Source organism: Muntiacus reevesi, chromosome 15 (genome assembly GCF_963930625.1).
Source record: "Muntiacus reevesi chromosome 15, mMunRee1.1, whole genome shotgun sequence".
In the NCBI taxonomy this organism is placed as follows: Eukaryota; Metazoa; Chordata; class Mammalia; order Artiodactyla; family Cervidae; genus Muntiacus; species Muntiacus reevesi.
Window position 1 is genome coordinate 64,670,584 of NC_089263.1, and position 16,775 is coordinate 64,687,358.

The following is a 16,775-nucleotide window of genomic DNA, read 5'->3' on the forward strand; positions in this document are numbered from 1 at the left end:
GCGTGTGGGTCACACGGCCTGGGAGTGATGGAGCCCAGCGGCTGAGCTGGGGGAGGACGGTGGAAACAAGGAAGTGCTCGGTGCAGGGTGCCGGCAGGGGCCAGGGTCCTGCGTCTGCCCGGCCCGCTCGCCTGGCTTGGACCGGCCAAGCCGCCAGGGGCTGGACGTGGCAGCCTGCAGCCCCGGGGGCCTCTGCGTGGCTGGCGGGAAGTGAAGTGCAGGCTGAGAGCTGCTTGCAGGGAGGGGCAGGTGTCAGGACAGCGCTGAGTGCCCTGCCCCCTGTCCCCCACCAGGGCCGCCCAGAAGCTCAGCCTGGCCTCCAAGCGCAAGAAGCCCTCCCCGCCGCCGCCCCCCGCCCCGCGCCGGGCCTCCACCTACCCCACGGACTTCAGCGGGGTCCTGCAGCTGTGGCCACCCCCCGCACCCCCTTGCCTGCTCAGGGCCATCTCCAAGGCCAAGGACAACCCCAGCAGTGTTGGAAAGGTAGGCCCCACCCCGAGTTGGGGGTGACCCTGGGGTGGGACGAGGCTGGGGTGTCTTGGCACGTGTGGGGTGGGAGAGCGGGCAGTGAGAGCCCCTGCTGCCTTCTCCGGGGCTGGAGCAGGGGGGTCCGTGTCTAGATGGGCTGATTGAGGCCCGGGCCGCCTGGATGCTCCAGACGGCAGTGGGGAGCCTGGGGGACTGGGGGTGGGGGGCGATATGGGAAATGGGTGGGGGGCGTCCCAGGAACACGGCCACTCCCAGAGTAGGGTGGGGCGGCGGCTTCCTGGGACTCAGGGCTGGGGTCTGACTCCAGGAACCCCTCCGCACCTCATCTCTTAGGCAGGGCGGGGGCACGGCTGGGGCCCCTCGGCTCGCCAGAGTCCGGACAAGGCCCCGCCGCGTCCTGACATGGTAACAGGGGACGGGGTGCTCAGCCGAGTGGGAATGCTCCCGGGTTCGGGGGGCCAGGCCGCAGCGTGAAGGGCCCTGCCTGTCACAGCCGGCCGGCTCTCAGCTCCTGTCCCTTCTGCTGAGACGGTTTCCATCTGGACCCCGCCTGGGCTGCTCGTGACTGCCCCCAGGCCCGGGTCAGGCTGCATGAACCACTTAGTGCGGGCGGCGTGTGCCGTCACAGGCAGGGATCCTGAGCCGTAGGAGGCCGCTGGGGGAGGGCGGGCCCCACCCTGAGGATGGGCCCCTTCGGCCCCCTCTGAGCCTCCCACCCAGGCCCTGGGCCCGGCCGCTGCGGCGCCCGGAGGCCCACACCGCCTGGACGCACACCCCTGGGTTCAGTCCATCCTGCTGCCTAGGTCGCGCCCCCGGGGGCTTCTGCTCTGTGTCTGGAGACGGACCTGGCCGTGGGGGAGGGGCTCTAAACACTCTGGGCCTGGCTCTGACCTGGGCCTGTCGCTGGGCCCTGGGCCCTGGGCCCATCTCAGTGGGGCTGGGCGGCTGGAGGGTTGAGGGACTCGAGGCACAGACCTGCCTTTCTTGCTGCTGCCCTGTTGCTTGGAATGCACAGGCCTCCCCCTCCTCCCAGGGGGCCCAGGTCCCCCAGTCAAGTATTCGGGGCAGGGCCCCCCTGCTCTCTGGCAGAACCCCAGGAGGCAGGAAGCCTGTGGCCACTGTTCTAGCCCTCTCCCCTTGCCCCTCCCCCGCGGGGCCCCCCTCCCTGCCTCCCTGGATGATGATATTTGCACGAATATCACATAGTCAGAAATGCCTCATGAAAGGCATTTAATATTGTCAGAGAAAAGAAGTTAGATTACGCTCGATTCTTGACATTAATGTGCCACTTAAGATAATTCATCATCGTGCGGAATTACAGAAGACGGCCCCTCCCCCCACGCCTGCCCAGGCCCCCTCTTAGGAGTGGAAGACCCTTTTTATGCAAAATGTATTTGTTCCCTACCTGGCAGCTACTCAGCGGGCGCTTTGCAATAGCTGAACATTTAGGGGGAGATGTGCTTGTCTGGCGGGGAGACCCTGTCGTTTCCCCTGGTAATGAAAGGCCCTCACAGACGTGGAGCTGGCATGGGGGTGGGGACCCCAGCGGGGCAGCCCAAGCGGGCTTTTCCCCGCCGGGAACACACTCCAATCTGCAGAACCCATTTGGCTCCTGAAGTGGCCTGGAGTTCACACTGAAAAAAAATTGCCAAAAATTACTGGGAAGTGCACATTTTCGTCTGCTTGGCAGCGGCGTTTGGAAATGAAATAGTTTTGTTCGTGTCGTTGGGGAATAAAAGAATCGATTCTCGTCTAATGGAGCCTGGGTTGGAGGAGCTCGGTACAGGAGTATTTCTCCCCGCGTCTCCCCCAGGACTGCCTCTCCTTAGCGGAGCGGGTTTGCATGTCAATTTGCCACATGCCGAAGGGGCATTGGTGGCGCCTCGCGCGAACTACCCACGGTAAACCAATTTTGCTGGTGTTATGTATCTGTCACTTACAATTAAATCCGTGAAAAATACTGGCTCTGAGATGAGCCTGGTAATTTGATTTACACGGTGGTGGAGAAATCGGAGGTTTCAGTGGAGGGCGGTGTCCTCCTGCAGAAGCCGGGGTCTAGTGCCTTCTCCTGGGGGGTGGGGGGCTCACCCGGGGCGGCTTGCCCGGCAGCTCTGGGCACCTCTCGGCCCGGGGTCTGGGTTCTCTGTGCGGGTTTTGGGGTGTATGCAGTGCAGCTTGCTCTGGGCTCTTGCATCTTAAGTTTCTGGCCTCCACCCCCACCCCCTGCCCCCAGGCTTCTGTTCCCTTGGGGGCCTTGGGGCTCAGAGTCCAGCCCCGGAAGCTGGGCATGAAGGCCGATGGGCGGCACAGGCGGCTTCGCATCTGTTTTTGGGTTTGGGGAACACACAGTGGCAGAGACTGCTGGGCGGCCTGCTGGCCCGTGAGCTCAGCAGAGCCTGTCCGCCTGTCACCCCGGCCTCGGTCTCCCCACCACCTCCCCTGACCCCTGACCTCAGAATCCCCGTCACCTCCTGGATCAACCTGCCCTCTTCATCCGGTCCTCATGCTGACGGGCTTGCCTCTGGTCCTGCCTGGTCCTGGGTGTGAGTCTGGCCTCTGGCAGCTCTGGGGTCAGAAGCCCCGGAGCCTGTTTCTCCCGAGGGTGGCGCGGGCCTTGGCCTGTCCCGCTTCAGAGTTTGTCCCTCCTTCATTCCCCACGCTCTCGCTGCCCACCCTGGGCCGTGGGCCGGGGAGGATGTCCTCAGGGCCCTGAGGGCCTCTGTCCTGGGGCTGGGAGCTGGCCGGAAGGGCTCCTGGAGGAGCTGAGGCTGGACGAGACTGGGGGTGGGGGCTGGCCCCTCGCCCTCCCTCTGTGTCCTGTCTGCCTGGCCTCATGCGCCGCCGTCTCTCCTTGGGCCGCGCCTTGCTGTCTGCAGAGCCCGCCCGAGGTCGGGAGTCGGGAGTTGGGGAGGGCCTTGCCCAGGGGCAGCCCCTGTCCACCCATGGCGCGGGGGCAGGGGGTTGGGGGAGGACACGCCCCCGGGAGCACTCCTGAGGCTCTGATGGGGCCCTGCGGGAGGGCCTGGGTCTTGCTACCCCTTACTGCTTGTCCCCCGCTCTCCCCTTCTCGCTCCACCCTCAGATTTGGGGTTTGGGATTTCAGATTTCAGGGGACCCGCTCGCAGGCTGTGTGATGCAGGCGGGACAGTTGCCGTCTCTGAGTGCGTTTCCTCCCTTCTCAAGCCTGCGCAGGCCTGGGGGTTGGGGGGAGGTCACTGTAATGGCTGGCGAGGTCGGGGAGCCGGCAGAGCTGGGGGGGCCCATGCAGGTGACTGAGTTCTCAAAGGCCCGAGTCTTTGGGCTTACTCCCCCGGTCCTGGCTTGGGGCCAGCGAGAGGGTGTGAGGATCCCCGCGTCGCGGGGGTGCCCTCTGAGTCCCGTCCTCGTCTTCTCTCTCTGCCCACTGGGGCAGCTGTGGTCTGTTTCCTCTGGCCCCCCTGTGCCCCCCTCTGCAGGCTCCCCGATCCGTGCTGGCGTGCTCCTCCCGCCAGGCCTCCCTGCCTCCCTGCCTTGCTGACCTCATGTGGGACGTGCTCCCGCCTGGGGCTGGGGCGCGGATGCCGCATTCCTGTGGCGGGGACCCCATGCCGGTCGGGCCCGCTGTCCCAACTCGCGCGAGGCTGCCCCTGCCCTGTAATTAGCGCCGCTCAGAGGCCTGCTCCGCCCGCCTCCCCAGGTGAAGGTCATGCTGCGGATCTGGCCTGCGCAGGGGGCCCAGCGCTCGGCCGAGTCCACGTCCTTCCTCAAGGTGGACCCTCGCAAGAAGCAGGTGACCCTCTACGACCCGGCTGCCGGGCCCCCGGGCAGCACGGGCCCCCGACGCGCCCCCACGGCTGCGATCCCCAAGATGTTCGCCTTCGACGCAGTCTTCCCCCAGGACTCGGAGCAGGTGAGGCTGCGGGCGGCCTCGGGCGGGGTGGGTTGGCAGCTCAGGACAATGGGAGATGGTCAGACCTGCAGGCAGGAGACAGCGAGAGGAGGCCCGGGTGGCAGGGGGCTGGGTGCGGCTGGGCAGATGGCTGTTTCCCCTTCGCCGCTGGCCTCCCCATCCTCGTGTGTGTCCACCAGCTCCTGGGCTGCTTCTCAGGCCCGGTTTCCAGAGCCCGCCCTCCGAAGCTTTCCACGCAGACCTTGTTTTCCCCAGGACGCTCCTCTGTGTGTCCTGTGTGTGTGGTGATCATGCGTGTGGTGTGGTGTGTGCCTGCCATGATCACGCATGCGGTGTGGTGTGAGCCATCTGTGAACACGTGTGGTGTAGTGTGTGTCCATTGTGATCACACGTGTGGTGTGGTGTGTGCCCTCTGTGATCACACGTGTGGTGTGGTGTGTGTCCTCTGTGATCACACGTGTGGTGTGGTGTGTGTCCTCTGATCACACGTGTGGTGTGGTGAGTGCCCTCTGTGAACACACGTGTGGTGTGGTGTGTGCCCTCTGTGATCACACGTGTGGTGTGGTGTGTGCCTTCTGTGATCACACGTGTGGTGTGGTGTGTGCCCTCTGTGATCACACGTGTGGTGTGGTGTGTGCCCTCTGTGATCACACGTGTGGTGTGGTGTGTGCCCTCTGTGAACACACGTGTGGTGTGGTGTGTGCCTTCTGTGATCACACGTGTGGTGTGGTGTGTGCCCTCTGTGATCACACGTGTGGTGTGGTGTGTGTCCTCTGATCACACGTGTGGTGTGTGTGTGCCCTCTGTGATCACACGTGTGGTGTGGTGTGTGCCCTCTGTGATCACACGTGTGGTGTGGTGTGTGCCCTCTGTGAACACACGTGTGGTGTGTGTGTGCCCTCTGTGATCACACGTGTGGTGTGGTGTGTGCCCTCTGTGATCACACGTGTGGTGTGGTGTGTGCCCTCTGAACACACGTGTGGTGTGGTGTGTGCCCTCTGTGAACACACGTGTGGTGTGTGTGTGCCCTCTGTGATCACACGTGTGGTGTGGTGTGTGCCCTCTGAACACACGTGTGGTGTGGTGTGTGCCCTCTGTGAACGCACGTGTGGTGTGGTGAGTGTCCTCTGTGATCACACGTGTGGTGTGGTGTGTGTCCTCTGTGATCACACGTGTGGTGTGGTGTGTGCCCTCTGTGATCACACGTGTGGTGTGGTGTGTGCCCTCTGAACACACGTGTGGTGTGGTGTGTGCCCTCTGAACACACGTGTGGTGTGGTGTGTGCCCTCTGTGATCACACGTGTGGTGTGGTGTGTGCCCTCTGAACACACGTGTGGTGTGGTGTGTGCCCTCTGTGATCACACGTGTGGTGTGGTGTGTGCCCTCTGTGAACGCACGTGTGGTGTGTGTGTGCTCTCTGTGAACGCACGTGTGGTGTGGTGTGTGCCCTCTGTGATCACACGTGTGGTGTGGTGTGTGCCCTCTGTGAACACACGTGTGGTGTGGTGTGTGCCCTCTGTGAACACACGTGTGGTGTGGTGTGTGCCCTCTGTGATCACACGTGTGGTGTGGTGTGTGCCCTCTGTGAACACACGTGTGGTGTGGTGTGTGCCCTCTGTGAACACACGTGTGGTGTGGTGTGTGCCCTCTGTGATCACACGTGTGTGGTGTGGTGTGAGCCCTCTGTGATCACACGTGTGTGGTGTGGTGTGAGCCCTCTGTGATCACACGTGTGTGGTGTGGTGTGAGCCCACTCTGGCCACACCAGCAGTGTGCCGTGTGCGTGTGTGTGCCCTGTGTCCCTTCCGCTGTGTCTGTCGCTCACGTTGCGAGTGTGTGTCTGCTATGATCACACGTGTGTGGTGTGGCGTGAGCCCTCTGTGATCACACGTGTGTGGTGTGGTGTGAGCCCACTCTGGCCACACCAGCAGTGTGCCGTGTGCGTGCGTGTGCCCTGTGCACCTCCCGCTGTGTCTGTCGCTCACGTTGCGAGTGTGTGTGTCTGTGCGCCGTCCATGTGTGCTGTGTGTCCACGTGGAGGCCTCTGTGTCCTTGGTCCTGCTGTCCTCCCAGCCCCCTCGGGGTCTCGCCGTCCACGTGCGATGAGACGGACGAGGCAGGAGGCGGGGTGGCGGCCTGACTCTGCCCCTCCCGCAGGCCGAGGTCTGCTCGGGGACTGTGGCCGACGTGCTGCAGTCGGTGGTCAGCGGGGCTGATGGCTGCCTTTTCTCCTTCGGCCACTCAAGCCTCGGTAAGTGCCCCTTACCGCACACTCTGCAGTCTGGAGGCCGTTTCTTGGGGGCGGGTGCTGGGCCTGTCCCCTAAGGGCAGTGGGAGAGGAAGCGAGAGAACAGGACGTCAGGCGGCCGGGGAGCGGGTGAGAGCGCGCTGCCGGGCTGGGCCGGGGCCACCGGCCCGGCTGGCTCTGAGGGCCCGTCCCGCTGGCCCCTAGGCAAGTCCTACACCATGATCGGGAGGGACAGCTCGCCGCAGAGCCTGGGCATCGTGCCCTGCGCCATCTCTTGGCTCTTCAGGCTCATGGACGAGCGCAGGGAGAGGACGGGCGCCCGTTTCTCCGTCCGCGTCTCGGCCGTGGAGGTGTGTGGCCGGGGCCAGAGCCTGCGGGACCTGCTGGCCGAGGTGGCCTCCGGCAGCCTGCAAGACGCCCAGTCCCCGGGCGTGTACCTGCGGGAGGACCCGGCGTGCGGTGCGCAGGTACGCTGACCGCGCCGGGGGGCGGGGCCGCGGGCTGGGGGCGGGGCTGCGGGCTGGGGGGCGGGGCCGCGGGCTGGGGGTGGGGCTGCGGGCTGGGGCAGAGGTGGGGCCGAGGTCTGGGGCGGAGGCGGGGCCGCGGTCTGGGGGCGGGGCTGCGGGCCGGGCAGAGCCGAGGTCTGGGGGCGGGGCTGCGGGCTGGGGCGGAGGCGGGGCCGCGGTCTGGGGGCGGGGCTGTGGGCTGGGGCAGAGGCAGGCCCACGGGCTGGGGGGCGGGGCTGCGGGCTGGTGCGGAGGCATGGCCGCGGGCTGGGGGGCGGGGCCGCGGTCTGGAGGCGGGGCCGCGGTCTGGGGGCGGGGCCGCAGTCTGGAGGCAGGGCCGCGGGCTGAGTGGGGCGGGGCCGCGAGCTGGTTGGTGGGGCTGCGGGCTGGGGGGCGGGACTGCGGCCTGGGGGCGGGGCTGCGGGCTGGGGCAGAGGCGGGGCCGCGGCCTGGGGGCGGGGCTGTGGGCTGGGGCAGAGGCGGGGCCGAGGTCGCGCGGAGGCGGGGCCGCGGTCTGGGGGTGGGGCTGCGGGCTGGGGCGGAGGCGGGGCTGCGGCCTGGGGGCGGGGCTGCGGGCCGGGACAGAGCCAAGGTCTGGGGGGTGGGGCTGCGGGCTGGGGCGGAGGCGGGGCCGCGGCCTGGGGGCGGGGCCGCAGTCTGGAGGCGGGGCCGCGGGCTGAGTGGGGCGGGGCCGCGAGCTGGTTGGTGGGGTGCCATGGGGACGGCTAGGCCCCAAGTCACTCGGGTGCCGACCCCCCGTCCGTCCGTTCATCGGTCCTCAGCTCCAGAACCAGAGTGAGCTGCGGGCGCCCACGGCTGAGAAGGCGGCCTTCTACCTGGACGCGGCGCTGGCCGCCCGCGAGGACGCCCGGGGAGGCTCCCACATGCTCTTCACACTGCACGTGTACCAGTACCGCGTGGAGAAGTGCGGCAGAGGCGGAAGTAGGTGGCCGCGCGCCTGCGTCGTGGGATCGGGCCGCCTCCGCCCCGGACAGTCCTGGGCGTCCTGGGTCTGGGGGCCCTGGGGCTGAGCCTTCACCTCCCGCCCTGTGGTTTCAGTGTCCGGAGGCCGCAGCCGCCTGCACCTCATTGACCTGGGCAGCTGTGAAGAGGCCCCCGGGGGCCCCCCATCCCTGTCCTTGTCGGCCTTGGGCAGCGTCATCTTGGCGCTGGTCAGCGGAGCCAAGCACGTGCCCTACAGGTAAGTGCGGGCTCCTGGGTTGGCCTGGGGATCCGGCCCAGCCCACCTCAGCCGTGTGCACTGTGTCCATGGTCCTTGATCCCTCCGTCCTTTCTTCCTCATTGTATGACTGGCTTTGCTACCCGAGGGCTGGCAGGGGGTCGTCCTGCCCGGGGGCTGGGGGCACAGAGGTGGGTGTCAGACCCGACCGCGGGGGCCCCAGGCACGGCCCTGGTCCAGCTAGAGGCCCTCCTCCCTCCCTCCAGTCCTGTAGCAGCCGCCACGCCCAGCAGTCCCCCAGCAGCCCTCCCAGGCCCTCAGCCTCTGAGCCTCGCCCCCCGACCCCCAGGGAGCACAGGCTCACCTCACTGCTGCGGGAGACCCTGGCCACTGCCAACTGCCGCACCACCATGATCGCCCACGTGTCCGACGCGCCGGCCCACCATGCCGAGACGCTCAGCACCGTGCAGCTGGCTGCCCGTGTCCACCGCCTTCGCAGGAAGAAGGTCAAGGTAGGTGCTGCCTCCCGGGCCCCTGCCGCGTGGTGGTGGTGCTGGTGCCCTGGAGGAGGCGGGCTCCACGCCCACGGTCACCCCCAGGAGAAGCAGAGCAGCTCACGCTGGGGGCTGTGGCGGCCTGGTCTCTGTTCACCCAGCCCCGGGGAGGCCTGTGGCCAGAGCTGTGGCCTGTACCCTCCCAGGCCTGGTCCTTCAGGGCACACCCTGGGGTCCTCACTGGGTCTGGAGGGTGCAGTCGGGGTGCCCTGGGGCCCGGACCCTGGGTCTGAACCCTGGGTTCGCACTTAACACCCTGTGAGCTGAGGGTGTATACTCGCCTCCCTGCCACTTGGCTTGCCGCTTTCTGGGATGTTGCTGAGAAGGTCCGTTTGTGTTGGGGACCTGAGACCTTGCTGGTGGCCGCGCCGTCACTTCCGTCCCTCGAGTGTGGCGTGTGTGGCTGGGGGTGCTGGGGGAGATGGGCAGGCGGGACGCTGCTCAGGGGGGCCCTGCTCTGTCCCCAGTATGCGTCCAGCTCCTCCGGCGGGGACAGCTCATGCGAGGAAGGCCATGCCCGCCGCCCCCCGCACCTGCGCCCCTTCCACCCACGCGCCATGGCCCCGGACCCCGACCGCCTGGCCGCCAGCTCGCCCGGCGACCCCGACTACTCCTCCAGCAGCGAGCAGTCCTGTGACACGGTCATCTATGTGGGGCCTGGCGGGACGGCACTGTCGGACCGCGAGCTCACGGACAGTGAGGGCCCGCCCGACTTTGTGCCCATCATCCCCGCCCTGAGCCGCCCGCGCCCCACCCCGGGCCCGCGGGAGGCCGACCACTTCCGCTGCAGCACCTTCGCGGAGCTGCAGGAGCGGCTGGGCTGCATTCCCGGCACTGGGGGCCCCCCTGGGGCCCAGGCTGGCCCGGCCCGCGCGGGCAGGAAACCCTTGCCGCCTGAGACCGCGGCCCCCAGGACGCCTGTGGGCGCTCCGCTGGCCTCCAGCACGCCTCGCGGCAGCCCCAGCCCAGATGCCCAGCGGGGTGCACTGGAGCCCCCCAAGGGTGGCGCTGACCAGAGAGAGGAGGGCAGCACCAGGCCTGAACTGCCCACACCAGATAAGGCCAAGGCGGGCGGAGGCGGGAGGCCGCTGCCCAGCCCGGCCCCGCCCCCGCCTTGGCGGCCAGAAGCTGGCGGGGCCTCCGAGGAGCCTGGTGGGGGTGATGGTGCGGGTGCAGTACGGACACCCCCCGTGGGCAGGAGTGGGCAGGCCGAGGGCCCCTGCCTGCCCGCACGCGGCCACCGGCTGGAGCGGGGCTTGCTGACCACCACGGTCACCCTGCAGCAGCCTGTGGAGCTGAATGGGGAGGATGAGCTGGTGTTCACGCTGGTGGAAGAGCTGTCCCTGGGGGGGCTCGCCGGCCCCGGGCGCCCCTCCAGCCTGGCCAGCTTCGGCAGCGACTGCTCCTTGCAGGCCCTGGCCTCGGGTTCGAGGCCGGTGAGCATCATAAGCAGCATCAATGACGAGTTCGATGCGTACACTTCACCGCCCCCCAGCGGGGCCCTGGACGAGGTGGCCTGGGCGGGCGGCAGCCAGAGCTCGTCCGGCAGCTCCTGGCTCAGCGAGGTCAGCGTGTGCACAGCCGACAGCCTTGGCCCCACGCCAGCGGGCCCTCCAGACCCCGTTGTCTCCGAGGTGCTGGCAGGGCCCCCCTCACTGGGCTCCTCCGTCCCAGACGGCGGCTCCCCGGAGGACAGCGGCCTTCAGCGCTCAGAGCGCCGCAGACTGGACAGTCCCGGGCCCGCCCGCGGTCCTCGTCCCACAGAGGAGGCCATGGCAGCCCCCGGTCCACCTTGTCGGGAGCCGTCTGCCGTGTCTCCCCGGGGGCCAGCCCCCGCACAGACCCTCCACTCCAGCCTGCCCCGCACACCGAGGACTACCTCTGTGGCTGGTCGCGTGGGCTGCCCCCGCCTGGCCGCGGGCCTGCCTGGCCCCGGAGGCCTCTTTGAGGATCCTTGGCTGCTCCGGGCTGAGGACTGTGGCCCGCCACCCCTGGCTTCAGCCGGCAGGGCCCCCAGCCCAGCCCCAACGCTGGCCTGTGCCCGCAGGGTGGTGGATGGCTGTGAGGTGGGCCAGGCGGCCCACAGGCCGGAAGTCGTGGCTCCGATCCCACCCCTGCGGAGGGGGGCCACCACGCTGGGGGTGAGCACGCCCTCCGCCTCCTTTGGGGACGCCCCGGCGGAGGCAGCGGCCTGCCTGGGCAGCCCCAAGGCCACCCCCACCAGCAAGAAGAGTGCGGCTCCCAAGGGGGGCTTCTGTGCGAGGTCTGGAGGTGTGGCCCCTCCAGCACCCCCTGTGCGCAAGTCCAGCCTGGAGCACAAGACCGGCCCAGGGCTGTCCTCTCCGCAGGCCGGGAGCCCAGCTTGGCCCGGGGCTGCTGCCTTCCTCCGAGGGGACGGGGAGGCCAGGCCTGGTGGCCGGGCTGACCATTCCATCCCCAGGGCCACGTCCAGCCTGAAGGCACGGACTGGCAAGGCAGAGGCAGCATGCCGACCCGCCACCCACGGGTCTCTGGAGCGCTGTGAGAGCCTGGCGCACAGCAGCAGCAAGGCCAGGGAAGCCCCCGGCCGGCCGGCCCGCGCTGTGCCCCGGCTGGGAGTGCCGCCCACCAGCCCTTCGCCCGGGCCCGCGCCGGCCTGTAGGAGCAGCCCCGCCAAGGGCGTGGGGGCCCCCAAGCCCCCCAGCAGCGGGAGCAAGGGCCGCAGCGCAGTGGCTGGCGGGCCCCGGGCCTTGGGCTCTTCGGCGAAGCCGCTGGCCCCAGCGGCGGGGAGGGCCCCTTGCGGCCCCATGACGGGCCCCAGGGCAGCCCCACGAGCAGCGCCGGGCGTCGGGGCCAAGGCCAGCCGGGGCACCATCATGGGCACCAAACAGGCGCTGCGGGCCACCCACAGCCGCGTCCACGAGCTGGCGGCCGGGGGCGCCCGCGGCCGGGGCGGCGCCTCCTGGGGCTCGGCCGACTCGGACAGCGGCAACGACAGCGGCGTGAACGTGTCGGAGGAGCGGCCGGCGCTGCCCTCCCCGTACAGCAAGGTGACGGCGCCCCGGCGGCCGCAGCGCTGCAGCAGCGGCCACGGCAGCGACAACAGCAGCGTGCTGAGCGGGGAGCTGCCGCCCGCCATGGGCCGCACAGCGCTCTTCTACCACAGTGGGGGCAGCAGTGGCTACGAGAGCGTGCTGCGGGACAGCGAGGCCACGGGCAGCGCCTCCTCGGCCCCCGACTCCATGAGCGACAGCGGGGCCGCCTCCCCGGGCGCCCGCTCCCGCAGCCTCAAGTCCCCCAAGAAGCGGGCCACAGGTGGGTGTGCGTCACGGCCGTGGGCCACCCTGGGCCGCCGGGCACCCCCTCGGTGGATCCCAGGTGCAGGCAGCCGCTTGTCGTGGGCCGGGCGCGGGTTGGGCAAGAATTTCCAGACGTGAGACAAAACGAAAGAAGGATAAAGTTTATTGGAGCGGGAGATGCTGTTAAAACAGCATCAAGGGAGAACCGACGTCGAACAGGGGTCCTTAGTCCGCTTTTACACCCAGGCTGCAGGGAGCGGCATGGGGGTCCTGCGGGCCGTTTGCTGATTGGATGAGGCAGGCGTACTGGGTGGGGAAGGGTACGGCAAATACCTTCTTCTGGGGCAGGAGAGGAGACAGGCTGTACTGCTCCATTAACAGTGACGCCGTGGGGGAGGGAAGGGCGATGAGGGTCTGGGAGTCCACTCTCTGCGTTTGCAGACCCTCCTGGGTTTTATCTGCCCTTTCAGCCTGGGGTCACTGCACCCTTGATGGGTCCAGATGCAGGTCGAGGGGATAGGCGTGCCCCGCTCTCTGCGGTTTGTAAACGCACCCCACGTTTGCCCTTCTCTGCCCCCCTGCGCTGCCCCTAGGCTGGTCCTCATCCTGTTGGTGTGGGATGGCAAGGGTGGGCCCCCCCCCCGTGGCCCCCCCAGGTCACCCTGCCGAAGCGTGAGGGTTTGGGAGAGGATGGGGGGTTACCAAGTCTGCTGCTCCCGCGGCTGGCGCCCAGCTGTCTGCCTGGAAGCCCCCTGTGTCCGTCCTCTGGACCCCTGTCTCTGCGGACCCGGCTAGCGTGGGCTGTTTCGCAGGCTGAGTGTGGCTGGGGGATTTGGGCACCGGTGGATGCTTTCGGGGGCCTTGTGAGGGAGGCACGCACGCTCTGATGAATGGGCGTGGGAAAGCTGAAGGCTGACGAGGGTGGTAGAGAGGGGCATCTCGGGAGACGTGGGGGTGCCAGTGTGGGCCTGGCTTCGGGGTCTGTCCGGGGGCAGTGGGAGTAGAGAGGCCTGTGAGTTAGGAGGCCGTGCAGCCCGTTAGGGTGTTCAAGGGTGACCGCCAGAGGTCAAGGGTTGTGGCCTTGAGGCTCTGCCGTGCCGGGAGGCTGCTGTGGCTGTCCAGGCAGGAGGTGCTGGGCGGGGGTGTGGCTGGAGTCCGTCTGTTCCATGGGGTAGGGCTTGTCAGGGTTTCCGGCCAGCGCTAGGCTGAGCATTTTGGGATTGGGCCCCTGTGGGCTCTGCCCGTCAGAGCCGCAGCCAGGCTCGGGGCTGGGGGCTGGCCTCTGTGCGTCCAGCGCCCGGCTGTCTGTTCCAGGTCTGCAGCGGCGACGGCTGATCCCGGCCCCCCTGCCCGATGCCGCCGCCCTGGGCCGCAAGCCCAGCCTCCCTGGGCAGTGGGTGGACCTGCCCCCGCCTCTGGCCGGCGCGCTGAAGGAGCCCTTCGAGATCAAGGTGTACGAGATTGACGATGTGGAGCGCCTGCAGCGTCGCCGTCTGCCCCCCAGGGAGGGCCCGGCGGAGGTGGGGGCGGTGGTGGGGTGCTGGGAGGGTGGGAGGGCTTCTTGGTGCGACCGGCAGCCCACTGACTTCACCTTCCCCTCTCGTCCACAGCCCTCCCAGAGCTCAGAGAAGGTAGGAGCAGCCCCGCTGGGCCTGACTGCCAGGGGAAGGGTCCCATGGCCACCTCTCTTGTGCCCTGGAGTTGGGCTGGGTGGGGGGCCTTCCCATGGCAACGGCGCTCACCCTGGGCCTGGGTCCCGGGCGGGCACAGATGGCCTCGGGGGCCCGTGGTCTGAGCCCCGCAGGGGTGGGGAGGGGGGTGGTGAGGGAGGGGCAGGGCCTGACCCCTGCCTGCCTTGGAGGCCCCACCGTGCGCCTGCCCAGGCCTGGAGGGTGGAGCGGGGCCCGGGTCAAGGCTGGGGTGCCGGAGCCCCGGGGAGCAGGCCGTCGTCCGTGCCTAAGCACCGCCCCCCACGCGCCCCTCCCTCGCCTGTGCCCAGGGCCCGGTGTGCGTCGGTGCCAGGCTGCGGCTGCCCGACCGCAGGCTGCAGCGGCTGCAGGAGGTGCAGGCCAAGCGGGAGCTGCTGCGCGGGGAGCTGGCCGAGACCCAGGGCCGGCTGATGCTGGAGCCGGGCCGCTGGCTGGAGCAGTGTGAGTTCCCCCAGCCCCGCCCGGCACCCCAGTCCAGCCACGTGACTCCGGGCCCAGGGGCAGTGGGGGGAGCTGGAGGCCGGAAGGGGGAGAGGCGTATCCTCGGCCCTGCGGGGACCCCGGGCCTGACTGGCTCTCCGCTGCCCCCACCCTGCAGTCGAGGTGGACCCGGGGCTGGAGCCTGAGTCGGCCGAGTACCTCGTGGCCTTGGAGCGTGCCACGGCCGCCCTGGAGCAGTGCGTGAACCTGTGCAAGGCCCACGTCATGATGGTCACCTGCTTCGACATCAGCGCCGCCACCCCTGCCGCCGCCCCGGGGCCCCAGGAGGTGGACGTCTGAGGCTGGGCCACGGGCCCCCGGGGGCAGGGGACAGGGCGTCAGGGGCTCAAGGATGGGACGTGGGATGGAGTGAGGATGTGCTGGGGGTCGGAGGGACGAGGATGTGCGGGGTCCCTTGTGGGACGGCGGGGGTGGGGGCGGGGGGGTCTTGGAGGCGATGGAGCGTGAGGGACGGAAGGGGCCGGCCGAGCCCGCGGGCGGAGGATCGAGTGTGCAGGACACGGAGGACTGTAACGCAAGTGCCTTTACCTGGGACTGGGTTTCTCTCCTTTCTGCGTTTGGTGCTAAGGACTCAAGACACCAGCACACAGCGTGCCCCCCGGCGGTGCCTGTGGCCGTCTGGGGGCCGCTGGCCCGGCTGTCGGATCGGAGCGCGCCTGGGGTACGGCTGGGCGGTTCTGTGCAGCAGAGCGGCCCTGGGCTTGCCAGGCTCCGCCTTAGCTTCAGGGTTACTTGTCCTTCAGAGCTGTTTTCCTCCCGACAGAGCCAGCCTTAGGGGTCTGCAGACCCCCCGCGTGTTCTCTCTGCTGATCTCAGATGGAGCCTGGGGTGGGGTGGGTCTTCTGGGTGGGGGGGGGGGGGACGGTGCTGACTCTCCCTCCCCGGACGGGACCTGCTCTGTCCTGAGTTTGCCAGGAGGGCAGCGCCCAAGGGCTGAACGGAAGGCACCTGTCGCCTTCTTCCACGGCAGGAATTCTTACCAAAACCACAAGCAAAAAAACAAAACAAAACAGACCCACACACACACACACATTGGGGTATGAGGGTTTTGTAAAGGTGCTGTTAGGTTCGTATTTTTGTATCATTTTGCCTACAGATGCGGTATTTGCAGTGGGAACTTGAAGACAAATGATCTCTATGTTTTTATGGTTTTTATGGAAGGTGTCACTGCGGCTGGGCTCTTTCCAGGGTGGGGGTCCCCTGGGAGGCCATATGCAGACCCGGATGAGCCTGCTAACAGGAGCAGGACGTTCCCGTCACGACGGGTTCTTTTTTCCTGACCGTTGTGGATTTTCTAGGGTTGTCCGAACCTTTGTACAAATTTGTAGATAACAGCTTGCTGCAGCTTTTATTTGTGAATAAAAGATGCGTCCCTTGATCATGAGGCTTCTGAGTCCACCTGGCATGCCGTCCTCCGAGGGTCCTGGGGCAAGGAGGCTGCGGGGGGCCCCACCCACAAACCCCACAGCGGGGGCCAGCCGTCGGCGAGAGGGTGCTGATGGGGAGGAGGTCCTGCTGCAAGCCCGGGGCTCCAGCCCCCACCTGCGTTCTGTCCCTGCTCCCACCCCTTTCTCTGGGGGCTGGGCCTGGGCAGGGAGCCGGGGTGGGGCCTGGGCCGACAGGAACCAGCACTTTCTGGGGGGTCCCTGGCCCTGCTGCCAGAGGCTGTGTTAGCTGGGGACCCTGGCAGTGGTGAGGAGGAGCCCCTCGGGGACACCCACCTCCTTCCTTTGCCCCCGTGTCTGTACCCTGCCTGCCTTTCCAGAATACAGACACCCGGCCACTCCGCGGGGTCAGGGTCCAGGACCCCCTGAGCTGGCAGGGGCCCCTGGCCCCGCACCGTCACCGTCCCCTCCGTGCCTCTCTGCTGTGCTCAGGCCGCCCCGCCCCGCAGCCTGGGGGGCCCCCACCCCACGCACCCACACAGGCACCTGGCAGCCCCGCCCAGCCCGCCAGTGCCTGGGACTCCCCACCCCCCAGCCGGCGAGTGTGGGGCCCACTGCCCGGTGGCCTCGCTGTCCTGGGGTGCAGCCCCCGCCCGGGGCATCCTCTGCGCTCTCCGCCTGTCTCCCGGCGTCGTGGGGGCCCCCCGGGGGCGTGGTGGGGTGACTCACTGCTGCTCCCCTGTCGGGCGCAGGGCTGGGCCCCAGTGGGCCTCGGGGCACAAGCTGAACAGACGCGTGAGCCCTGTGATCGCGGCCTCGCCCCGAGGAGGGTCCAGCAGGGCCGGAGCTCTCCAGTCTGCAGGCCCCTCCCCGTCCCTAAGCGGGCCTGGTCCTCCCTGTGGCCCCCGTCCACCGCAGGGGCGCCCGTACCAAGCCCCTGCCCCAGGCTGGCTCCTCGCTCTCTGCTGTCGATGGCCCTGCGACCCCTGGGATCGGGGTGACGCGTCAGCCGGGAGGTTGCGGGACTCTGGACGCC

General features: G+C 68.4%; 1 protein-coding gene across 1 annotated transcript in view; it reads left to right on the forward strand.

Moving 5' to 3' along the window:
- Window positions 1–15,176, forward strand: part of KIF26A (kinesin family member 26A) — a 39,304-nt gene extending 24,128 nt beyond the window's left edge. The window contains exons 5-16 of the mRNA XM_065906759.1: window positions 294–483; window positions 4,166–4,378; window positions 6,536–6,629; window positions 6,831–7,093; window positions 7,915–8,074; window positions 8,192–8,333; window positions 8,662–8,824; window positions 9,334–12,160; window positions 13,459–13,664; window positions 13,755–13,775; window positions 14,144–14,294; window positions 14,452–15,176. Coding sequence (XP_065762831.1) covers window positions 294–483; window positions 4,166–4,378; window positions 6,536–6,629; window positions 6,831–7,093; window positions 7,915–8,074; window positions 8,192–8,333; window positions 8,662–8,824; window positions 9,334–12,160; window positions 13,459–13,664; window positions 13,755–13,775; window positions 14,144–14,294; window positions 14,452–14,633 — 4,612 coding nt within the window. The 3' untranslated portion in view covers window positions 14,634–15,176. The remainder of the gene's footprint in view (window positions 1–293; window positions 484–4,165; window positions 4,379–6,535; window positions 6,630–6,830; window positions 7,094–7,914; window positions 8,075–8,191; window positions 8,334–8,661; window positions 8,825–9,333; window positions 12,161–13,458; window positions 13,665–13,754; window positions 13,776–14,143; window positions 14,295–14,451) is intronic.
- Window positions 15,177–16,775: the final 1,599 nt, after the last annotated feature.